Source organism: Alosa sapidissima, chromosome 9 (assembly GCF_018492685.1).
Source record: "Alosa sapidissima isolate fAloSap1 chromosome 9, fAloSap1.pri, whole genome shotgun sequence".
In the NCBI taxonomy this organism is placed as follows: domain Eukaryota; kingdom Metazoa; phylum Chordata; class Actinopteri; order Clupeiformes; family Clupeidae; genus Alosa; species Alosa sapidissima.
Window position 1 is genome coordinate 2,167,313 of NC_055965.1, and position 23,103 is coordinate 2,190,415.

At 41.4% G+C, this 23,103-nt stretch overlaps 5 protein-coding genes across 11 annotated transcripts; 1 reads left to right on the forward strand and 4 right to left on the reverse strand.

Annotated features, from left to right (window-relative positions):
* Nucleotides 1–44: 44 nt before the first annotated feature.
* Nucleotides 45–2,944, reverse strand: exosc1 (exosome component 1). The gene is made up of 8 exons (XM_042103932.1): nt 2,810–2,944; nt 2,048–2,163; nt 1,768–1,842; nt 1,542–1,630; nt 1,368–1,401; nt 1,194–1,244; nt 913–997; nt 45–598 (listed from the first exon to the last, which is right to left on the reverse strand). The coding sequence occupies exons 1-8, from the start codon at nt 2,835–2,837 to the stop codon at nt 492–494; spliced, it is 585 nt and encodes a 194-aa protein (XP_041959866.1). The 5' UTR covers nt 2,838–2,944; the 3' UTR covers nt 45–491.
* Nucleotides 2,945–3,737: 793 nt separating this feature from the next.
* Nucleotides 3,738–5,817, reverse strand: pgam1b (phosphoglycerate mutase 1b). Its single transcript, XM_042103924.1, has 4 exons — nt 5,496–5,817; nt 4,847–5,121; nt 4,468–4,648; nt 3,738–4,222 (listed from the first exon to the last, which is right to left on the reverse strand). The coding sequence occupies exons 1-4, from the start codon at nt 5,632–5,634 to the stop codon at nt 4,053–4,055; spliced, it is 765 nt and encodes a 254-aa protein (XP_041959858.1). The 5' UTR covers nt 5,635–5,817; the 3' UTR covers nt 3,738–4,052.
* Nucleotides 5,818–5,938: 121 nt separating this feature from the next.
* Nucleotides 5,939–12,910, reverse strand: cdc25d (cell division cycle 25 homolog d). Of its 6 annotated transcripts, none has more exons than XM_042103903.1 (12): nt 12,898–12,910; nt 10,655–10,813; nt 9,992–10,086; nt 8,495–8,531; nt 8,380–8,410; nt 8,101–8,250; nt 7,883–7,984; nt 7,669–7,728; nt 7,286–7,384; nt 6,799–7,004; nt 6,542–6,659; nt 5,939–6,412 (listed from the first exon to the last, which is right to left on the reverse strand). In XM_042103903.1, exons 2-12 carry the CDS (start codon nt 10,807–10,809, stop codon nt 6,302–6,304), a joined length of 1,164 nt encoding a protein of 387 aa, XP_041959837.1. In that variant the 5' UTR covers nt 10,810–10,813; nt 12,898–12,910; the 3' UTR covers nt 5,939–6,301. The 6 variants fall into 6 exon arrangements, with proteins under 6 accessions (XP_041959837.1, XP_041959836.1, XP_041959835.1 ...); XM_042103902.1 differs by lacking the exon at nt 12,898–12,910 and adding an exon at nt 11,972–12,115; XM_042103901.1 differs by lacking the exon at nt 12,898–12,910 and adding an exon at nt 11,785–12,115.
* pi4k2a (phosphatidylinositol 4-kinase type 2 alpha) lies at nt 12,220–18,865 on the forward strand. Its single transcript, XM_042103875.1, has 9 exons — nt 12,220–12,701; nt 14,005–14,205; nt 14,928–15,059; nt 16,740–16,893; nt 16,976–17,037; nt 17,174–17,273; nt 17,423–17,556; nt 17,647–17,706; nt 17,802–18,865. The coding sequence occupies exons 1-9, from the start codon at nt 12,363–12,365 to the stop codon at nt 17,961–17,963; spliced, it is 1,344 nt and encodes a 447-aa protein (XP_041959809.1). The 5' UTR covers nt 12,220–12,362; the 3' UTR covers nt 17,964–18,865.
* A 476-nt stretch (nt 18,866–19,341) lies between these two features.
* On the reverse strand, nt 19,342–21,516 carry avpi1 (arginine vasopressin induced 1). Of its 2 annotated transcripts, none has more exons than XM_042103930.1 (3): nt 21,359–21,516; nt 20,059–20,437; nt 19,342–19,827 (listed from the first exon to the last, which is right to left on the reverse strand). In XM_042103930.1, the coding sequence occupies exons 1-3, from the start codon at nt 21,366–21,368 to the stop codon at nt 19,626–19,628; spliced, it is 591 nt and encodes a 196-aa protein (XP_041959864.1). In that variant the 5' UTR covers nt 21,369–21,516; the 3' UTR covers nt 19,342–19,625. The 2 variants fall into 2 exon arrangements, with proteins under 2 accessions (XP_041959864.1, XP_041959865.1); XM_042103931.1 differs by having other exon boundaries at nt 20,059–20,509; nt 21,359–21,513.
* Nucleotides 21,517–23,103: the final 1,587 nt, after the last annotated feature.

The window sequence follows — 23,103 nt, forward strand, 5'->3', positions numbered from 1 at the left end:
CATTTAGTGTATTTCCACCAAGCACCACAACATCATCCTTGGGATTGAACTTTGCCATGTTGGGACATCAATTTATTTGTTACCAAAGAGTACATGCACTCTTAGGATATACATAGAAAAGAATAGCTCTGAAATAGTAAAAAAAGAATGAAAAGGAAAAGTTAAGAAATAAAATGATGGAAAGAAGTGTTCCCAATCTCTAGATCGTGCTCGAGGTTAAAACAAGAAAACTTTGCCGCCATGTTGACCGGTCACTTGAAAACGTCTTTTCCTCGAACTTCTGGTTGCTGTTCTGCAGCTGGAAGTCTTCATGTTTGTTCTTTTATCATACCAAAAGAACACTGTACTCGTTTTGTTTGAAAGCACCAGGTCTGATGCGTGGAACCCTTCAAACTTGTGGCTCATGGTTGGTGCTGTTGCTGCGTTGCATTTCTGCTGTTGATGAGGGAAGCTGTGTGTTCCTGGGGAGCAGGAGGGCGCGTCGGCTCTGCTTACGCCTGGAGGTACTCCGGCTGCACCCGCGCCACCTTGCGGAACTCCTTTGCATGGGTGCGCGGACACTGCATCTCACACCAGCTGACAGGCACCATCTGAGCACCTGAGTAGATGAACGCTGTTGTGAAAAGCTTTGCCTTGAGAAAACTATTTTGTTAAGAGTTTGTGGCAGGACACCAAAAGCCTTGTATAGTTAGTATTATTTTCAAATGGGTGCTGGGGTGTTATGGAAGCTAAAATGTTGGGTGGGCACAATAAAAATGTATGTGTGTGTGGTACTTTAAAACTTAATTTGAGTCACATGCACACCTAGCTGATTAATATGATTTTTTAAACGTAGATTGTGAAAAATCAACACGTCTATACCGGTTTTCCAGTTCTTCTAATTTGTGACAAATAATTTCTCTGTGTTCTCACCTGCTTCACTGTGGGCCACCACAACACCGAGCTCATTTTCTGCTGTTGTCAAGAGATAATTGGACTGCACATCACCAAGGGAGATCTAATACTGAGGTCAAGGTTTAGAACTGGTATAATAATCCTACAATGGACAAATGTAACAAATCTTCATCTGTACAGAGAAAACTGACCTGGTCCTCGTGGCACTCAGATCCCACTTTAGAGAAGAAAGGCTGCACACTCACTTTATACTAAACTTCATGTTATATACGGAACACTGACATTTATTGGAAGGATACCACTTTTGCAAGGACGATATCACCAGGTCGAAAGCATTTATAGGTTTCAACCTGAAGCAGAATGAAGATGTTATTAAATAAGATTGTCTTGAATAATACAACAGGTCAAATATGCCAGGCATCAAAAGGAATATAAAGGAATTCATGTAGAAATTGTGCTCATGTCTGTCTCACCTTGTCTTTTTCTGTTGCTCTTACATCTTCTTTCCTTTTAAGAAAAAAAAAAGTAGTGTTTAAGTCAGAAAGACAAAAGCCAACAATTAACTAAATTATGAGAACCAGACATTTTATTACAGACAAAAACAAATACAATGAAATTGCCTATCTATCAATGTGTGTTCAAGATACCTTATGGTCCCTCTGAACCGGTCCTTCAGTGGGGTGGAACCAACGTAGAGGATGTGAACCTTAGCAAACCTGGGATTGATACTGGTCACCTATACAGAGAGCAGGAGTACAGTGTAAACAATATGATGCGCGAATAGTCTTAAAATATAGCTTTTGCAATACAGTTTGTGTTTGTTGTGTGAGGACCTGGATGTGTGATAGCCTGTGCAAATGACATCATTCTCACCTTGCAGGTTACTATAGCGCCAACATCGGGTAATAACTGCGTCTCTGTCTCCTTTACAACAGAGATTACGGGTAGCTGAAAAGATCACATCAAGTTAATCAAATGTTTTGCAAAACTCCCATACCTCGCAGGTCACAATCGTGCCGCGGCCTGGAAACAATGCAATCTTACTACATTGCGCGAGAGAAAACATAATCCCTGACCTTTCAGGAGAACCACTAATCCCTGCAGTTGCGCAATATTTTACACTTTCATTTTTGAAGTTCACACACACACCCACCTCCTCTCCTTCGTTTTTTCTCAGCACGTAGCCCGCAAGAGAGGCGAAGATATATCCATGTCTAAGGTACGTGCCCGTTCCAGGTATGCAATCTTCCGTGCTGCAAAGCCTCTCACCTGAAATATTAAATCAGCAACATAGGCTACTTCGATCGGCATGTTCTAAATCAAAGCACGTCAGGCAGAAAAAAAGATAACATCTGCTAGTTTACAAAAAGTAGCCATGTAATACAAATATATACAGTCAGCTGATCCACAATGCCCAATATAATAGGCTATAACTACGAATTCGCTGGTTTCCCAGTTGACACTGATATTCGCCTGGAGACATTAGCTGAATTATATGCCAAGGTGCATCAAAACGTTTCATGAAGGAATGTTTGGAACTGTGTTCACGCCCAAGGCAGTGGGCAGGGCTCAACAAACTAGCTCTTTCGATAACAAGTAGTAAACGAGAATGAGTAAACCACTATTTTCCTTAACTATCTGTCAAACTAATACAGCCGAACACTCCATGCATACACCACATGCATAGAAAACGTGCCAAATTTGTATCATCACAGCCTACTCGTGTGCTGCTACTGAAGCATGCTCAATCCACGTTCTGACTCCAGGCAAGTCCAGTTTAGGATACACAGAAACTCATTAAACAACACTATTTATTTCTCAGACAAAAGTTAGATCGCTCATTGAAACTTGCTTGCGTTAGTTCTGTCAAAATAACGCAAATTGGTTCAAGTTTGAGTATTTTAAGCGCACTTACCTGGAACACACAGCTTCATCGGCGACATGTTTTCAAGCAGACACGAGTCATCGTCAATTGGCTGAATACAGGAGGCCTTGGTTTCCTGTAATTGGTTACTCAATCTATGACGTTTTAACAGTCCCCATACGCCATATTTGTTGAGGCATGCTACGTGCAAAGGCTACCTCAAGCCTACACACTAGGCCCTACTTACAAATGTAAACAAGGTATTAAGAATGCTTAATCCGCTATAAATATGATGGCTACGTCGAAAATATGTTTCAAACAAATCTTCGCAGAAGAGTAAACATTTGCTGAAACACTGCTGCATCAGTGAAATGTTGAAAGTACACAGTTCATTAGGACAAAATGAGGATATTTTTTATAATCAAGATTTTACTTTTATTTTAATTGTACAGCATTATGTCTTCTCATTAATGACAAACATATCATGACACAAGTTAAAGAAGGTGTTCTAAACAGTGGAATGCAGCATAGACAGGATTAAGCTTCCAACGCACTTCTTTTCACATTATCTTTTCAATTCAGTCATATACTTGGGGCTGGAAAGTGAAAGCACATGTTTGCTTTTTTTTTTTTAAACAGCAATGTCCTTGCCTGGTAGAGTATTGCCTGCTTATTGTCACAAAGACATACGAGCATCACATATTTGGAAGCTAGCCTGGGTGTTCCCATGCTGCCTTGCACACGATTTGATTCACGCTGCTAAGGCAGCCTGTAGACAATGGAGCAAATTTTCGCCTGAGATAGGGAACCAATCACAGAACAGGTGGGAAAGCAAGACGATGACGAGCTATGCGCAGACGCATTTGATAGACATCCGTGGCACCCAATAAACGGATCTGGGCATTTTTTTCAAATACGAGAAAATGAACGTTTGGTTCCCAGACCACGTCTCTTTGAGAAGTGGTGGCGCTAGCCAGGCTATTTGGAAGCATCAATTTAATTTAATTCTGAATCTTTACAAACATACATTTGAAGTACTGTCATTTGTGATAGTTGTCTGGCTTACATTTACAATATAGGCTTATTGTTTGAAATCACTAGACATAATACCATGCACCTCTTATTTAAAATGTAGCCTAGACTATGGCTTGTGTGGTCAATAAGTGACAGGCTACGAGTTAGGAGGTGAATTAGCAGTGTGTAGACTATGTTTGGATTATCTTGCATGAATGTTTCCAGAGGGATTGTTGTTTCACCATAACACTAACATTTTGCCATCTTTTTTCTTTCCCCTCTATTTCTTGGCCTTGCCTTGTGCTGCCACAGCCGCCATGGCTTTTTGCACTGTCTCTTCGTCTCCCAGGAACTGCATGGGCTTGACAGGCTTCAGGTTCTTGTCCAGCTCATACAGGATGGGGATCCCAGTGGGTAAGTTCAGCTCCATGATGTCTTCATCTGACATCCCTATAAAAAAGGCAGAATACAGATGCAAATTCACAGTCATACATACAGACTGTAATTAGTGTGATAAATCATGTTACGTGTTACTCTTTTTAGTGTCTAGTTTTCACTGATATCGAATAAAAATAAGTGTTCAGTAACTTAAACCTATTCAGATGGGGTGAGAAAACCTGATTGTCCATGTAGGCCTAATTTTAGATTACAACTATACCAGTTGGTGCAATGACAAACTTGTTCAGGATACTTACCCTCCAAGTGTTTGACAATGCCCCTCAGACTGTTGCCATGAGCAGCAATCAGCACCCTTTTGCCCTCTTTGATTTGTGGGACAATTTCTTCATTCCAGAATGGCAGGGCCCTCGCAATTGTGTCCTTCAGGCTCTCACAGGAAGGTAGCTGGTCATCTGTTAGGTCAGCGTAACGACGGTCCTACAAAAACAGAGTTCATGAACATTCTGTATTAAGGTAAATAACAGGGTCCCAAGACAGATTTCATTTAAACATCTTCAACACAAAATGTGTTGTAACATATGTTGTAACATAATTATGAGGCTTGCATGAAACCAATTCATATAGATGGAATAACTTTAGCAGTAGAGTTGTAATGCCCTCTTCCATGTGGTTCACCTTGCTGATGTTGGTGTAGAAGTCATGATCCGCATCCATGGGTGGAGGGGGAATGTCAAATGAACGTCTCCAGATCTTCACTTGGGCCTCACCATGCTTAGCAGCTGTCTCAGCTTTGTTTAACCCAGTTAGACCACCATAGTGTCGTTCATTCAGGCGCCAGGTCCGGTGCACTGGTAGCCACATCTGGTCAATCTGTTCCAGAACCAACCACAGGGTTCTAATTGCCCGCTTCAGAACTGAAGTGTAGCATATGTCAAATTCATAGCCGGACTCTATGGATATAGAGGATGAAAGGAATTTCAGAGGTTACAAATCAACCTGCAGAACTAGGCCTATGATGGCCTCATATTAATGACTATGGGTGTGTCACTAGGAATGTTGAAGACAGATCTGCTCTTGCCAAGTAATCTAACAAATCTTAAGCCTATCTTCGCAAAACAGTGTGTTTCTTATGCCTACGTTGCAACAACACATTTTACATAAACATTTTCTCATCATGACATAATTGAACCGCTTAAGAGGCATACCGCAGTCGTTGTAGCCTACACAGCTACCTGGTTCTTGCGTAACTACATTCTCATCCAGGCTGAGGTGTGCTTAATCCAAAGCCAAATGGATCATGGATGCAATTTTTAGGGACCATCACCTTTCAAGGCGAGACCACCTCGCTGGGCCTCCTGGACTCCCGTGTCACTTAAGTCGGCATCAAACCAGCCGCAGAAGCGGTTTTCCTGGTTCCAGCAGCTCTCACCATGACGAATTAACACCAGCTTGTAAGCGGCCATCCTTGAAGGTTTTCTTGCTTCGCAGTATTTCCGGCAACTGAAGAACACGGCGTTCCTCTTGAAATGTGTCGAAAATATGCGCGACAGCTCAGTGCGACACAGTCTGGCCACCCGTGGATCAGGTTATGATGCTGACGGGTTTGGTTTCCACAGGGATGTCCGACCGCACGGTCGCAGATGTGCCCGTTCGCAATGTCTGTTATGTCGCGAGACAGCGCTTCCTGACCATCTAAACCAATCAGGATTCTAACACTTGAACCAGCCAATGCTTATTTCCGCACATCAGCAGGGCGATCGCCATATGACCTTCGGTGACAAGGTGGATTGTCACCCAATGGCCAACATTGTGTATTCAAATATTTTTATCTTTCGATTTATGCACTTTTTTCTGTGAATGGGCCTAGGCCACTGCGTTTTTTGTTGCCCTATTATATTTGTCCTCTGCACACTATGAGTAGAGCACACGCGCGGCACGCGCACACACGTAGGCACACACAGACAAACACTAGAGCAGTAACAACAGTTTTATTAAGAGGTTAGAAAATTTGCAGACTAAGACTCTTTAAATCCTTAATTTTTTAACCCATAGTCTCTGTTTACAGCCAACAACTGTTCAGCCAGACATAAGTTGTTTCATCAGTTCTTGTTTTGGGTGTTGTAGGTAAGATTAAAAGTTTTGACGTCGTCTAGCTGTTTTCTTCTTCTGTCTAAATCCTTTGAGTTGCTCTCTGAAGTCCCGATGACGCATTGGCACATACCCCTTCGGCTCACAAAAGTCCTATTGAATACAAAACAACCAGTCACACTGCGGGTGCAGGTCAAACCATGTTGGGAAAATGAAATGACACAAAATTGATGAAAGACAAAACAAGTCAATTAAGTTGTGTGGTTATTCATGCTGTCATACCGGAAAGCATGAGAAGAACTGTTTGTAGCCTCCACGTAAGAGATACACCTCAGGATGGTAGAGATGAGGATATACACATGAGTGTAGATTCCGGTCCAGTTTTCTCAAGTATTTACATCTAAGGCACAAGACACTTGTGTATTACTATGACAGTTTTCCCATAGCCATGTTTTCAAATATACATCTGAAATCTCTAAAACCATTGAAGACATCTCTGAGGCACTGCATGCAGTAATAAGAGAAAATGATGTTCTCACAGCCGTGGTCCCCTCTCTGAAGACAATTCACAGTGAAATATCAAAAGCTTCCTTGGTGACTTGCTCTGCAAAGGTGATAGAGGTCCTGGGCCTGTCTCTGGAGAGCTGGAGTTCTGTTCCTCTGCCGGACAGCAGAACTGACCAAGGGTGAGGCCATGATGAAAAGCCTTCTGGACCTGAGCTTCTGTGTGGAGGTTCACCGCACCCTACCAAACAGCCATGGGGATTTGGGATATACATGAAAAAATAAGCCAACATAGAGTTACTCTTTGTAATGACTCAAAATGCAATGGAAATGCATAATTGTTGCCACTATTTTAAACTGTTAACACTCAGCAGATCCTTATAAGACACACTTTCATACTCTCTATGTACCATATGGCACTACTGAACAACATATATGGTCTCTACATGTTATAGCTTAAATGACTTAACAAAATATGTACCTGTCTCTCAATGTCTTTCAAGTGCAATACAGTAATTCTACCTTAATGTGACCTCCTAGATATTCATAAGGGTAGCGGCAATCAATGATGAGGAAATCCTCCACTGTTGACTCGAACTCTCCATTCAATAGTGAAGCCACCTAGTGGACAGGAAGATGAGATGGGTTGCAAAAATAAATACTGCACTAAATCATTGCATTTTAGAAAGAATTTACTTGTACTATTTAAAAATGATATATATTTGTATTTCTTTTTAGGTGACTAGTGTAATCCTCTTTTTAAAGTTTCCATAGTGTCTGTCTAAATGAATAATCAAGACATTCTGAAGGAATAGTCAAGATATTTTGAGCAAATCTTACACTGCACTTCGTAGTGTTTTTACCATTCAAATGATAATCTACACTGTATAGGAGATCATTCTTACTGTATTGGCTGATACACAATGAAGATCTTGATCCACTTCTTCAATGGGAAGAACATGCATCTGAGAAAAGACATACAGACAGTATATACACACAATCATAGTTTTTACTGAATCTTTGTCAGGAAACAGATTATATCACATTTCCTGAATACCAATAAACTACTTGACATGAATCCAATACAAGACCATTTGGAACTTGACCCACTTGACCTACCTTGCTAAAGTCTCCTATAAGGTGGTTTCCTATCAGTGATTCTAGAATCTGACTCCGGTTGGGATGGTGTTTGGACCTGACTCGGCCCAAGGAGAGCAATGCCTGCAGAGTTTAAATGAAATGTTATCACAAACCGGTGCTCATGGACAGAGAGAACAGAGTAACTTGGCCCATAAGGAGCACCTTTAACTTCAGCTAATCAGTTAAAGTAATGTTACCATGTCATTCGCTGGCTCCGCTGTGCCTGCCTCCTCTTGGGAGAGTGTGACCTCTGCTGGTGAAGTATCGTGCTGCCCCTTGGCCAAAGTACTGACCTCTTGATTCACTGTTTTTGGAAAACGTGATGACAGCTTCACACGCACTCTCTTCTATTTGGATTGTGCAAAGGGATTCATTCATTAGTTGTGACACATTTGTTGTCTTTGATGCCATCGACTTTGGTCAATGTGAAAAGTTTAAGGTTGTTTATTATAGAAGTTTAAGTCACTTATGCTTACCAGTTTCGGAGCTGAGTATTCAGGTGAAAACCTACAAGAGAGAAAGCAATGTATACTAAAACATTGTGGTCATGCTGTGGAATGCCCTTTGATTTTCACTAACTCATGTTCTTACCTCTCTCTGCTTTCAATATCTTTGGTGGAGTTCCTCACTGGAAATAAGAAGGCTTTTAGAAATTCACTGATTAATTACAAGATAAGATAAGCAACTGTGTTTGAAAAGGTCACAGAGGATATTTTAATAACATCTAGCATTGTGTCCATATAGCGATACATTCAAATTAATTCTTAGTATGAACTGTCAGTGACTGTGTTAACATGGACGTAGGTATCCCGGTTATGAGGTTTTTCCCAGTTTTGCTCATATTTGGAATATGCCGTTACATGAAGAGAAACCTGTTTATTAATATCAATAGTATGCCAACAATTAAGTCCTATGCATATAGGTAGCCAGCCACTGTCCGGAATAAGGTGAAGCCTATAGGACTACACGGCACAGAAACCCGGTTTATTTTGGCATACTCCAGCTAGCATAAACCAGATTTATCAATACCAGGCTCAATAAGGGCTTATCTGGGGTTCTGAAATTGGGGGTTAACACAAAACTAGGATACTTCAAAATCCTAGGATACTGACGTGCATGTAAACGCAGTCAGTGAAAGCAATGGGCGGATTGTGTTGCTTTAATTTTTGGATTTGCCAGATTTATCTCACTATAACCTTGTTGACAAGGAAATGCACCCTTTTGCAACACAGTGTCAGATAAAAAACATGCATGGATATTTTTGCTTCTTCACAGCAAGTTTGCTCTTGGTTGTGCTCTCTTGGTTTTGCTTCTGCACAGCAAGTTTGCTCTTGGTTGTGCTCTCTTGGTTTTGCTTCTTCACAGCAAGTTTGCTCTTGGTTGTGCTCTCTCTTGGTTTTGGTTCAATATGTAATCTCCTTTGTTGTCATGTTACCAGTGCTACCCTGACAATATCACTGCAAATCTGACTGATACTGAGTTTGATGCTGATTACTTTTTTTTTTTTTTTTATGTATATTTTTTGGGGGCTTTTTATGCCTTTAATGTGATAGGACATTTGAGAATGACAGGAAGTGAGTGGGAGAGAGAGTTGGGGTGGTATCCGGAAAGGACCACGGGGCGGGAATCGAACCCGGGTCGCCAGTGTACAGTGTAGGTGCCCCAGCCAGTTGCGCCACGGCTGGGGCCAGTTTGATGCTGATTACAACATGATGGTTGAACTCCCAGTCAAAATGATGGTAATTTTCATTCAAACACTGGACCACTTTCCTGGTTTTCTTTTGAACCTCCACAGAATATTTATGATCAGAAAAAAATAAAAGAGATGAGATGAACAACATGAATGCAAAGCATGTAGAGCATCACTTTCCTTTCTGTCCTACATTGAGAAGTAAATAATGTTTGTAAGTCTCAATGTTGTTTTTGACAACAAAAATATCTGGATCCGAAGCTTTGAATGTTTTTTTTACAATATATAAAAATATTTCTGTCAAACCCTAGCCACCCCTTTTTTTGCTGCACTTGTGATGTTTTGAGCTGGGTGCATTATATGCAAAAATGTGGTTTAATCCTAAAACATGCCCAAACCTGTTGGCGTCTCTAACTGAAGCAGTCTTTTGTACGGGGCTCCAGGGGGGGAATGCGAGTCTGGCGTCTGCTGAAGATGTCTCCATGGAATATTCCTGGAAATGACAAATATGACATTTCAGGCTTTAGGTTTGCTAGCCTGTAGTATTTTGGCTATAAATGTCTATCTCTGATTATATAGCTTGGGTCCAAAGTCTAGGCTATAAAATGGCTTTAACAACAATAATGACATAGGTCTATGAAATATAAATTCAAATTATGTATTTGTATTAAATTAATGTATTTGTATGCTAGCAATTAATGCCCTTGTTATACAGTTTTCTGAAGCATATTTTCCTCTTGTCATCATAGCCTCTAATTACATTAGGATGTACAAGCCTAACTTGCAGTCAAAATATGAATCAACTTTTGGTTACAATATTAACAATAAAGTGTAAATTATATGACAACTGGGCAGTTAAACTTACAATAAGGGGGTTTATTTCAAATACTTTACCATGTAGCCTACTGCATTAACAAATTAATTAAATTAAAATGGGCCCATGTCCCTGAATCACATTTTAGTAAGAATTGGCTTGCAATTGAGACTTTTATCAATTATTAGCCTGCAGATCCAAATATACATGTGAATAAGAGGCTTACACCCGCATTGCACAAACTCACGTATCCTGGCAGTGAAGACTGTAGAAAAGTAGAGTCAGATCAGAAACAGGTGAAGAAGAGTATCTCGCAGGTGAAAGGCTTTGGGGAGACATTTCATCATTCCAAGTCTTATATAAGGGGGTGACGTCCATCTGGGAGATGTTTTCTGTTTTCATCAGTCTACAATGTGTGAAGAGTTCACCTCTGTGATCTGATGGAAATCCCTGCTCAAGTCAGAATGTATGCTCTCATGTTGCTACAACAAACATGTGCTTGCCCTCCTCCCACTCCCCTGAGGCGATGTCGACCCGCCTCAAAGACGACTCTAGCCGCGCTGTCAATTTGAATTTCCCAAGAGTGCGTGCCGCACAACTTTAACCACCAGCAATAGTTTCCATTAATCCTGAAAATGCGCAAATTCTAAATGCAAAAAGAAAGACGAGTAATATGTTCTTGTTCTTAGAGTTGGTTCAAGGTGAGGACAGTCTATAGGCTAAGCAATAACAAATGCATGCATTTATAATGTTAAATGTGGGCTATGTCCTCCCAGAATTAGGCTATATTTTGGGCAATACATCACTTAGGCCTAATACAAGCACTGACCTTTCGCATTATTTTGTACTTTGTCGAATTCCGGCAAATGATCGATTTTATTTTAATTTATTTTTAACGTTTTAATGGAAACTAGGCTAATGACGTTACTCATTTCTAAAGTCTAAGTCATCACATCAGCGTAGTATTTTGGGACAAAGTATTATATTAATCTCATAGGAATATAGCTTGGGACATAGGCCTAAGTAGTGCGTATAGCCTACTAGTTATTTTTCGGAAGTAGCCAATGCGGGGTTTAGGCTAGCCGTTGCAGATATAGCCATGTCTTTTCATTATTTGACAAACGCCGATATCCAATAGTCCAAACATGGGATAAAAGTGAGAAAAAAAACATTATGCCTATGCATTGCATGCTGAATATAGGGCAATAATTATGCTAATCATACTAATGTAGGCTAATAATAACAATAATAATGTTATCCTTGCATATCATAGGGGGAAACATAATATAGCCTATAGGCCCTATAGGGATTGTCGAGGAGGAACATCAAATTGAGATAAGTGTAGGCCAGGCTTTGAGAGCCAGCTGCATTTGTCACCTCAGACTAGCCTCCTTGATGAAGCGTTTCACCGATTTCGTGCCAGTTCTTGACTCAAGACCAAGGCGCTGTTGGCTTGAGTTGAGCTTTAACAAGCCCAATTTTAGGTGCTTTTGAGCTACAACCAATCAACCACAAACAACTGAAACGACAAAGCAGAGTGATCAATAACCAGAGTGATCAATACCCTTGAATTCTGACTTCAGAGACGTGGCATTGTCAACATCTCAAATAATAGCTCGGCAGGATTTGCAAACTATCAAAAATTAATCCAATCCCTGTTTCAGGGGGAAACGATGAACGATGGCACAGAAGTGTTGTGCTGTATCACGTGTATGGAGTGGGCGTTACGAGAACAGCCAATCAAAACATATCTATTGGACGCTTATTCGGGTAACAAAGCTGATTGGTCTAATCAGTAGGCAATCATTTCAAGTTTCCGGAAGCTGACTGTCAGGTGACTTGTTTGTGGAAGATTTGTGCTCTTATACATAAAGAAGCATCATTGTGGTGTTACAGAAATCGCTGGACTGCTTTCCCCTTTTCCCTGCCATTCTATTTTTCTTCCCTGCGCTGGAATGGACGAGACTAGCCCACTGGTGTCCCCTTTACGGGATTCAACTGATTTTAGCTATTGTCCCACTGAGCCTACGAGTCCCCGAGGCGGATTTGGAGGAACACCGGGCTCCGTCGTGCGCATTCCGGCAGGGAGTCCTGGAAGAAGCCGTGAACGGCAGCCACTTTTGGATCGAGACCGAGGAGGGTCTCCACGGGATCCACACAGAAATGAATTCCCCGAAGATCCAGAATTTCGGGAGATTATTAGGAAAGCAGAGCGTGCTATTGAGGAGGGAATCTACCCGGAGCGCATCTATCAAGGATCCAGTGGGAGTTACTTCGTAAAAGATTCGCATGGGGTAAGACATTTCAGAGAAAGAAACACTTTCGTTATTATAATCCTGATGTTTCGTATGGCTTGATAGTCCAGTTATCGCTGATGTCCGTGGCGCAACACCGTGTTTGTCAACCAGCTGCCTATGCTGCTAACAAGAGGACGTTAGCTAGGGAAGTTTTAAGCAAGTCACATGAAGTTAGCCTTTTTTTTGTGCTCACCATAACTGGATCAATACTCAACCAGAACAGTATGTAAACATCCAAATTAACGTTTTGTTTCGAAATATTATTATATTGTTGTAATTTGTCTATCCCCGCTTTAAAATGCAGTAAGCCAGCAGATGTGTCATCGCAGGAAAAAAGTCAAATTTTAACGTTAGCGGCATCAATTACTGAACGAACGTTGGCCATCCTTCAAATTGCTTTTAATATGCAACTGGCAGGTCAAATGATTTCAACTAATGCGAGTGTAGGCAGGTTCGATAACGTCACAGAAATGAAACCTTGGGTGGTTTGTTTCTTAGGGACTCAACGACCCAGAGATTTTTTTTGTATTGTCATGTTAAGATAAACACTGATGCTATGTAGCCCACTTTTCCTGTGAAACATCACGGAAGGAGCGGCAGCAGGTCGTCTGTGATAGATCAAGTGACGGTAACGCCTTTTCATTCCGACATGTGTGTGTTTTGGTGCAGTATCTCTGACCCAGAGTTTGACCTTTGCCATGAGTTGGCTGAAATTCACTGGCTATGGTGGATGAACAGTCAATGTGTCTAGGACGCGCTTGTGTGAACCGCAAGGTGAAATGACTAATTAATGTAGGGCTACAGTTTTAAAAGCTGTCCCATGATAGTAAAGTTGGTATGAGTAACTGAACATGAGTGTGTCTGTGTGCGTCTTAATTAAGCAACAGCATACTGCCACACTCAGGATAGTCACCCACACAGTAATATGACATGGTCATGTGTCCACTCAGTGTTGTAATGGCAGCTTTAAGAAGTGGCTGAACTATGAAACCAGGCCAGAGCTGCTAAACTTGGGTAGAATATAAAATGTGCTGCATCAAGTGGCTGTGTAGTTCGTAGAATGTTTCATTTACAGCCCCCCCAACATAACAGATGCACACAGTTCTTCTGTAAACAGATTTGCCCCTTGCAAGATTGCGTCAACAGTTGTAATCATGGTCACATCTTTAAAATGCTTTTCGTATATATTTACATTCTTCCATTATGCTGAAGGATTTGGCAATATGTCCTACTTAGACTCTTAAAAGCTGTCATCTTCAAAAAAAGCTCTACCTTATCCACCCCCCTCCACCCCATGCAGAAAATCATTGGAGTGTTCAAGCCTAAGAATGAGGAACCGTATGGCCAGCTGAACCCCAAATGGACCAAATGGCTGCAGAAGCTCTGCTGTCCTTGCTGCTTTGGCCGAGACTGTCTGGTGCTCAACCAGGGCTACCTCTCAGAGGCAGGAGCCAGTCTGGTGGACCAGAAACTGGAGCTCAACATCGTGCCACGGACCAAAGTAAGTTGTGCAGGGATGTGAGAGGGTAACATGAGCATCAAAGGTTTAGATGTGGTAAACTCAGCTCATTCAAAGGTAGCTATTTGTGGACAGCAGGATGGGTGCTTTGATGGAATGTGATTTATTTTGACAAATAAGGATTAAATACCTGCTCAGGGCAGCGGGTTCTGCCCAAAAAAGCATCCAGCTAAAATTGAATTATGAAGCTGGCAGGCAAGCTTGTTTGTCAGGGTAGCGTACTGTTTATGATTCAATTAAGCTGCCTTGTGTTTGCGTTTGTAAATGCTTTGGCTTGTTGTTTGTATGCAATATCAATAAATGCGGTGTGAAGGGACATCTTTTGCATATTTATTTTATCGGCTGGTCGGGGATCTCCCTCACTTGTTTCTTGCAACCTCTGGAGCACAAGTGGAGCTCTCAAATATAAACAGTTTATTGCATCAAAGCAAAGGTCACACTGCACACTGTAAGATCAACATGCATTCACTGGCAGACAGTCAGTCATTAGATTAGAATCTCTGTCCTGTAGTGTGTAGTGTTGTATGGATTCTTAAACCACATGACTTCAATTAACATGCATTTACAACAGTTCAATTAGTTTCAGGCTGCATGGTTGCTAGCCCCCTGGATTCATGATTTTCCTGAACCAACAGATTACTTCGGTTACTTTACAGAAAGACCTCAAATCTAAAATGGTCAGTATCACTTTTCTTCTCCTCTAGGTTGTCTACTTGGCGAGTGAAACGTTCAATTATAATGCCATAGACAGAGTGAAGTCTCGAGGAAAGCGCCTGGCTCTTGAGAAAGTTCCCAAAGTGGGACAACGCTTCCACCGCATTGGCTTGCCTCCAAAGGTAGGCACCATTGGATTGAGATTAACCACATGTCATGTTGCCTTTATTGTCAGCTGATGTTTGAATGACTGTGGGAACCACTTCATGGCACCCAAGACTTAGTTTCTTTAGTCCTTTACTTTAGCTTGTTATTATACACTACACTGTACACAAATGCATGGAGAAAAGTTTGAAATTGAGCTATGTGTATATATTTCTTATGTGTATATATTTCTGTGATTTATATTTACACAGTACATCAGAAATTAATTCTGCACCTCGGGAAAGTTTGACAGCATTTTTCCTTTAAAAAAAGTCGATATGGCCATACTGTAGAATTGTGGTTTTAGAAGTGAAACCTTGTCTGTAAAAAAACAGAACTAATTCCACAGAAGGAAATCAGATGGTCAGAATGGGCAGCCAGTTAATGGAGATTAGAGAGGCACGAATGCCCTTCATGGTTTCATTTTTGATTTGCATAACATGTGAAGGGAAAAGAATCAACATTGGAATTTTGCATTGACAAAGCATTGAGGGAGATTACTTTAGTAAGTATCATTTGCTCACAGTCACATGGTGTATGATGGACTTCCTCAGAGCTCATCTTTGACTGTAGTTCAAGCTCCAACAATGCTCCTTTTGAAAGTGTATTTTAGGGCTTTTTGCCTTTATTCAGATAGCACAGTGAAGAGTGACTGGGAGCGAGTGGGATGGGAAATGATCGTGGGTCGGATTTGAGCCCAGGTCCCCTTTGGCACGTGCACCCTAATGGTACGTTCAGACTAGGCGTATTTTTCTCAGCTGGCATCCATTTTACATTGTTATCCTATGGAGTAGCAGCCTGGAAATACCCAATCTCATTCACAAAGTGAGTAGAGTCGAGGAACTCTCGATTGGGAAATGTTTGCAACACTTGCATCACAACGGGCACTAACTTTGGTAAGGCTGGACCAATTATTTCAATCACATTGATCAGAGAGTCCTAACGTTACTTCTTACTTCACCTAAACTTACACAATAAACAGCACCAACAGTCAGGAAACAATGTATGTGGGTCTACCTTTGCTGTAAATAAATTTCTGCATTTTTCCAACTGCATTTTTTTATGTTTGCAGGTGTTGCTGCTTCTGTTTATCACAATAAGTTTTGGTTTTGTCTTCCCCTTTCGTCGATAATGGGCCTGACCTTTTTTGTTGTCTGAGGGAAACGGTTATGAACTATGGTGTTCCAGACTAGATCTCCCTGAAAGAAGATCTAGGTGGGCTGGGCCAGGCTAATGGAGTAGACGTTGTTTTAAAAAAAAGTCCTCGGCTTCTTTTAAAACGCGATCGTGGGCGTCTTTTTCTGCAACTCAGAGCTGTTTTTAAAGTTGAGAAATGTTCAACTTCTAGCGGATAAACGCCCTAAGTCAAGCTGTTTTTTGACAGCTGACCAATCACAAGTGAATAACAGAGACCTGTGGTTAAGGCGCTTCCGGCTGCTTTTTGGAACAAAAACGATGGCAGATTGTTTTAAAACTGAAAAAGCGGTCTGCACAACGTCTCTTGTCCGAAAAACATGCCAAGTCTGAACGTAGCCTAATGTGGTATGGATGGTACAAGCATGTGCGTCACAGTTCCTCCCAGCAAAGAACTAGATAACAGTGTGTGGGCCTCTGGTATGAAATGAAGACTGTGTCTTCACCTTGTCCCTCTTGTGCAGGTTGGCTCTTTCCAGCTCTTCGTGGATGGATATAAGGATGCCGATTTTTGGTTGCGGCGCTTTGAGGCCGAGCCTCTGCCAGAGAACACCAACCGTCAGCTGCAGCTCCAGTTTGAGCGACTGGTGGTTCTCGATTACATCATCAGGAACACGGGTAATTAAGGCAATAATGTGGACATTCTAGATTTGAGAATGGGGATTTGCTCTCTTGATTCAGCTGCTGTGTTTCTTAACAGATAGAGGAAATGACAACTGGCTGATAAAATATGATTGTCCCATGGACACCTCAGGCAACCGGGTAAGACTAACACTTTAATGCTGTTTCTTTTTCTCTTATTTCAGTAGTGGGGACTCTTACTTCCGTCTTGCGTGCGTTTCCGTTCTTGTATTTCACAAAGGTTCTCCTAATATTTTAACCTCTTATATTGTTACAGGAAACTGATTGGGTCGTAGTGAAGGATCCAATTATTAAGTTGGCAGCCATAGACAATGGCCTTGCTTTCCCTTTGAAACATCCGGACTCCTGGAGAGCTTGTAAGCTAAACACTGTATTTCAGCCCTTATTCACCAGTGTACTATGTCAACATAGCATTTCTCCTCACATATTAAAGCATTTATCTTTTACAATACAAGTGAACTGGGACTTACACTGGTGTTAATTTTTATTTTTATTTTAACCACAGATCCATTTTACTGGGCATGGTTGGCTCAGGCTAAAGTGCCTTTCTCTCAAGAAATTAGAGACCTCGTTCTGCCTAAACTGTCTGACCCAAACTTCATCAAGGACCTGGAAGAGGATCTATACGAGCTATTTAAGGTGAGCGTTGAAATGAAATATCAATCCAACATTTAAGTATGTATTCAAATGTGTTTTTATTTAATAATATTTTTTGTTTTGCCTCTTCAGAAAGATCCCGGTTTTGACCGAGGACAGTTCCATAAGCAAGTATCTGTTATGAGAGGCCAGGTGAGTGTAAAAAGCAGAGCCAGACTTTGAATGTACATCAGCATCTGCCATCCATGTGGACTAGTCTGACCATTGCTACTCTTGGATTGGTGCAGATTCTCAACCTGACCCAAGCTCTGAAGGATGCGAAGACTCCTCTGCAGCTGGTCCAGATGCCTCCGGTGATCGTGGAGACGGCCCGAGCCCCGCAGCGTGCAAACAGTGAGTCCTACACGCAGAGTTTCCAGAGCAGGCGGCCGTTCTTCACCTGGTGGTGAAGGCCGTGTGGTGAGTGTGGGCAAGGACGTGCGCCAACGCCATATACCTCTGCTAGCACCTTCTCTTGTCACGCCAGGGAAGACTGGACAGATTGGACAGCGGAGTGATGAAGCAAGAGGTGGTGGAGAGGGGGAGGAAGTGTGAGAGAATGGAGTGAGAGAAAGGTGGCCTGTTTTCTGTCTCTTGCTTTTGTTCTGTTTCTTCCTTTGTTTTTGTCTGGCCATCCTGCTGTAAGGAAGTTTTGCCTTGAAAAAAAAAAAGAGATTAATTTAACAGTCAGACTGTCGGTCATCTTTGGACTAATCCATACTAAACCTGGCATCTGGAGAAACGCAACAGCGAAGGACGTTGATTCTTGTTGTACTCAGACAAGGTGAAATGGACCCGCATGATTCCTGTGACTTGTTAGTGCTTTATTGATCACTGTATATGTGGAGGTTGATCTGCTGCATTTATTTCCACGCCATCTGTCTGAATAGATGCATGCTCATCAAGATGGGTCTCCGTAGTTACCTTGGCCTGGTTGTCAAATGGAAAATGGGGTTCTTGGGATACTGCTGATGTGCACACTCGCTCTGTCTTCATGTTCTCTCTTTTCTACTCACATTACACATCTGATTAGGAAGGAACAGACTTGTGGTAAAGACTGCCGACTGCAGGAGGAAATACAGACTTGCCCCAAATGGCATTCCAAATGGTTTTCTATTGTAGGGTACTTATCTATTTCAAAGGAAATGATGTACTGTTATGGAAGGGCCTTCTGGTAGATTGGTTGTCCCCTTATTTTTTTAATACAAACTGTATTTGCCGTCACCTGAAACTGACCCACATTGTGACAACACACTGTATAATTTGTATGTAATGTATTTAATGTAAAATTATATGACTATAACAAACAGTACTTGATCACTGGCTTTTTTTTTTCATATAATCACTTGCATTAGTAGTATTTCATGAGGTCCATAATCATTTATGTATTTTTGCATGCATTACATATTCCTTAGTGTGAGGGGCTAAAAAGACATCACACCTTAATTTATTTGGTGGGCAAAGTGCAAAGTCTCAGCAAGTTGTTGTGCATGAAAAAGCAGTCATGTGGCATATGGGAGCATTGAGCTGACTGTTTGTCTTGCCCATGATGTTAAACTACCACACATGCATTTTGCCTAGTTATTAAAACAGCTTTAGTTAGACTTAAGACTTTGCACTTTGCCCATCATTGAAATTATGGCCCCCAGTCATGTGGGTGATGTGATCCTATGGACACTGCACATTCATACGTCTTCAGAGCACAGAGCTCCTCACCCACTCACCATACTGAGAAACTCTCAACTGACACACCAGCAAGAGTTTCACAAAACTTAAACAAGTCATGTGTGTATGTGTGTTTCAAGTTTAATAGATCAGTTTCAGTATTGAAGTAAAACTTAGCTAGGCCACATTGGCACCCAAAAATGTAAGTTATATGGTGAGGAATGAGGCGAAGTAGTGTGTCTCAGTTCAAGTAAACAGAAAGTCTATCCCGTTCCTCCAGTCGCCAGTGCCTACATTACTATCATTCATATTAGCTTGGCTATCGTAACAAAGGGTACAGTAGTGTGGGTTGAGGCTGATGGAGAATGGGCTACACGGATTGTCCCAGTTTGTGGTGTAATCCCATCTCAGTGTCGGATCCTGTGAAGGTGCCGCTGGGGATCCTTCTCTCTTGCGCCAAAACGGTTGGAGATCTCGACCATCTCGGTGTCCCTCAGTGCAATGTCCGGCCCCTCAGTGCTGCTTGCCGGCTCTAATACTCCACCAAATCCCACCTCAGCGTCTACATCTAGAACATCCTCAGGCTGTTTCTTTGATGCATCCCCGCTCCTGGAAGCAAATTAATAAAAAGGAACCAAAGTGACCATGGATAAACATGATCTTTTAATACATCAAATAATAGTTTAGAGACTAGTCATGTGAGGTGAGGTGAAACTGTTCTGAACAGAGATGCCTTTCATAGCTCAAATGACCGGGAGAAACATTGAGAAAACTGAACAGTGTTACTTTTACAATACATTTTAAAAAATGGTCAAGTAACAGGCATAACATCTCTCTAACCTGTGTTGTATTGATGAAGGTCTAGTCCTTCGGTTTCCATCCCGGTGACCCTCTGCTCTTATGCCACTTTTGGTGCGTGCACGGACCCTGAGCCCGACCAGGGCCTGAGCTAAACCAATTTCCACCTCTGCCCGCACATCCTCCTCTTCCATGTCTCCTGTGTCCGTTCCGCGGTCTCCTCGCCACACCATCCTGGCCCGCTGCTCAGCGTCCTGTTCTCCTGCAGCCTGAAACAGGCGACGCAGCTGCCGCAGGTTCACTCCATGGAAGATGTCGTGCGTGCCCGTTTTCCGGATCTGACGCCCCGTGGGATTCCAGCATGGGACATGAGATGGTCCTGGTAGGACAGAGGGAGAAGCCAGGTCCTCCATAATGCCCGCTGCCCACACAGTCAAAGGTTATTGTGGTAGTGTAAGCAACGCCAGTGGATCAGACTGCAAGAAAGGCTTCACTGGGTAAAAAAAATGACAGAAGCCTTGACTGGTGAGATGGCATTATCACTGAACAAAACAGTTATAATTAGATACATTGTGTATTTTGGTTTAAAAAGGTGGAAAAAAACAGACCTACGCATTCTACTATATATATTCACTCATCTATTGTTTATGTTTGTTTTGAAAATATCCTGTTAGATATAACTCACATAACAAATTTTCAAATAATTACATTTATGGACTTCAGATGCTATAAAGTCTCAATATTAAAACGAATAAATGCTAAAAATGCAAATTTTCTAAACGCCATTTTACACTATAACAGGGTAGGCGTAGTGAAATGTTTCGCAAGAGAACTTAACCTACCAAAAAAGGAGAGACAGGCACCCCAATTAATTAAACGGTTTGTTTGTTTTACATTTTACTCAGACATATCTCATGAGAATGGCATGCTATTTCGTAGACAATCAAGGACGTTTTTGTAGAACTGACAATGACACACTGACACATCTTTAGATAGATTAGAGTTAATCTACTTGGCCTAATGCACAGTAGAGCAGGCCTGTATCAGACTCTCAGAGCCATAGCGCATACAATGACGCAGGCAAACTACGTCACTGTTTTTTTTTTCGGTGCGCTTTTTTTGTTGTTGCTCTTTTGCGACATAGGCTACAAAGAAACATTGTTTCAGTTTAGTGGTTTAGGACTAGAACAAAGTAAATGCTATCGTACTGCGGTGTAGCCTTGTACAGACGCAGGCTATTAAGTCTACGATCGCTTTTTCGAATGTAGCCTACAAAGCTAGGCTAGCCTGCAGAAACAGCTCAGTGCTAAGAGAACGGAACGTAAAGTAACAGGCTACTCACGTATTGCCATTCCATGAATCTAGCATCAAGTTTTGGATTAATACGTCGGTGAATTTTATCCACCATTGCAACATCTGCTATCTATTCGGACAACCACAAGTACACATTCTGCTAAAAATGTTAGTGACACATTCAGCAAACGGGATAGGCTTTATAGCACCAATGGGTGCTCCGCCCACTATAACGAGTGAACAGCTTGGGCCAATTACAGTGTGCGAAAGGCAACGTCCTTGCAACACAACCATGGGTTGAAGTTTGCTTAGTGGCCCAAAGTGTAATCTTGAATTGACGTCAATGAGATGACATGGGGCTATTCTTCATCCAGAAGAACATGCAAATTCTGGACATAGATAGATAGATAGATAGATAGATAGATAGATAGATACTTTATTCATTCTAAAGGAAATTGTAGGCATCCAACAGTTTATACAACCATAGCACAACAAATACACTAGAGGCTACATAAAAATCACTCAAAGAAATGCCAAATTTAATAAGCATGTGCAGTAATTAATGGTATTGTCTGACCAAATGATAGCCTGACGAGCAGGGTTCTCAAGTTTTGAGCTCAGCTTGGAGTGAGATTTGGGGGGGGGGGGGGGGGCACTAACTCCCTAAAATGTTTTGCTTGTACTCCCTAAAATGTTTCGCTTGTGTGTAGAATTAAATAAAGTAAGTGCATTACTAAGATGAGTGCACCATTTACTAAAATAAGTGCTAAAAACTTGCTCACTATGTAGCAAAAGCAAAAGGTGTGCACACATGGGCGGATTATCAGATGTGAAATGAGCCCCAAGGCACAGCTGTGCACAGATGTGAAATGGGCCCCCCACTTCAAAAGGTTGGTAACTCAGCTTAGTTAGGTCTGGGTCTGGGGGCATGCTCCCCCAGAAGATTTTTTTTTTTTTTAAATAACCCCTTAAATAACAACTTCTGGTGAATTTGCATTGTATACATCCTATATCTTGTTTTTGTTTATTTTCCAGGACAGTCTGGATTTGTACCCATCTAGCATAGCTTATGTTATGTCAGCCTTTATATCAAGGGGAAACCATTTGTGTTTTTATGTCACCAGGAAGCATGTCAGTAGAAATAACTTTTATTATTTAGGTGGGATAGATTGGAATTTTCAAATATAATAATCTTGACGGTGGGATATTCCATGGCTCACCAATACACGAGATATACGTACTGAGTGAGAAAAATATTTTATTTATTAGGCTAATTGCTTTTTTCACTTGAGTAGCCTATTGCCACTGAACCAGTGGATCAAGAATGGGCATGCCGAGACCAACTTTTTATTTTTTTATAAGGACAGCAAGTTAATTATTTTGGGTTGCTAGTACATTATGGTGGTTGGCAGCTCATTGTCTGCAGCAGTCCTGTATCTTTAGGAAAAAAAATATGTGTAGTATACTCGCTCAAATTGATAACACTCATTGATAACTAGAAAATGCAATTCCAGGGAATTACCATTGCATGTAAATGTAAAAAAGCTGCTGTGTATAACATTAAATTACTTACAGTATGATTATTCAGATTACATAGACGTGTCCAGTATTCTTGAAAACCACTTACTTGATTAGATGTTAGCTTAGAGTATATGACAGTCAGTAAAAATAAATTGTTAACACTTAACAACCAATGTAAGCTTGAAGTAAAAAAAAATCACAGTTGTGTGTGTGTATATATATACAGAACTTGATAATGCCAATCATATTATCCTAAGACAGATCTATTTATCA

Excerpts from the sequence above, each read along its gene's own strand:
- cdc25d (XM_042103903.1), bottom strand. The coding sequence starts at position 10,809 with ATGAAAACAGAAAACATCTCCCAGATGGACGTCACCCCCTTATATAAG. Across the intron at positions 8,532-9,991 it reads TCAGTTAGAGACGCCAACAG|TGAGGAACTCCACCAAAGAT; the intron begins GTTTGGGCATGT and ends TCTTATTTCCAG. Across the intron at positions 7,005-7,285 it reads ATCTAGGAGGTCACATTAAG|GGTGCGGTGAACCTCCACAC; the intron begins GTAGAATTACTG and ends GCTGTTTGGTAG.
- avpi1 (XM_042103930.1), bottom strand. Across the intron at positions 19,828-20,058 it reads CCTTCATCAATACAACACAG|GAGCGGGGATGCATCAAAGA; the intron begins GTTAGAGAGATG and ends ATTTGCTTCCAG.
- pgam1b (XM_042103924.1), bottom strand. The coding sequence starts at position 5,634 with ATGGCCGCTTACAAGCTGGTGTTAATTCGTCATGGTGAGAGCTGCTGG. Across the intron at positions 5,122-5,495 it reads AGGTGGTCTCGCCTTGAAAG|AGTCCGGCTATGAATTTGAC; the intron begins GTGATGGTCCCT and ends CTATATCCATAG. Across the intron at positions 4,223-4,467 it reads CATTGTCAAACACTTGGAGG|GGATGTCAGATGAAGACATC; the intron begins GTAAGTATCCTG and ends CCTTTTTTATAG.
- pi4k2a (XM_042103875.1), top strand. The coding sequence starts at position 12,363 with ATGGACGAGACTAGCCCACTGGTGTCCCCTTTACGGGATTCAACTGAT. Across the intron at positions 15,060-16,739 it reads GCATTGGCTTGCCTCCAAAG|GTTGGCTCTTTCCAGCTCTT; the intron begins GTAGGCACCATT and ends CCTCTTGTGCAG. Across the intron at positions 17,707-17,801 it reads TATCTGTTATGAGAGGCCAG|ATTCTCAACCTGACCCAAGC; the intron begins GTGAGTGTAAAA and ends GGATTGGTGCAG.
- exosc1 (XM_042103932.1), bottom strand. The coding sequence starts at position 2,837 with ATGTCGCCGATGAAGCTGTGTGTTCCAG. Across the intron at positions 1,402-1,541 it reads CGGTTCAGAGGGACCATAAG|GAAAGAAGATGTAAGAGCAA; the intron begins GTATCTTGAACA and ends TTTTCTTAAAAG. Across the intron at positions 998-1,193 it reads ATATCGTCCTTGCAAAAGTG|ATCTCCCTTGGTGATGTGCA; the intron begins GTATCCTTCCAA and ends CCTCAGTATTAG.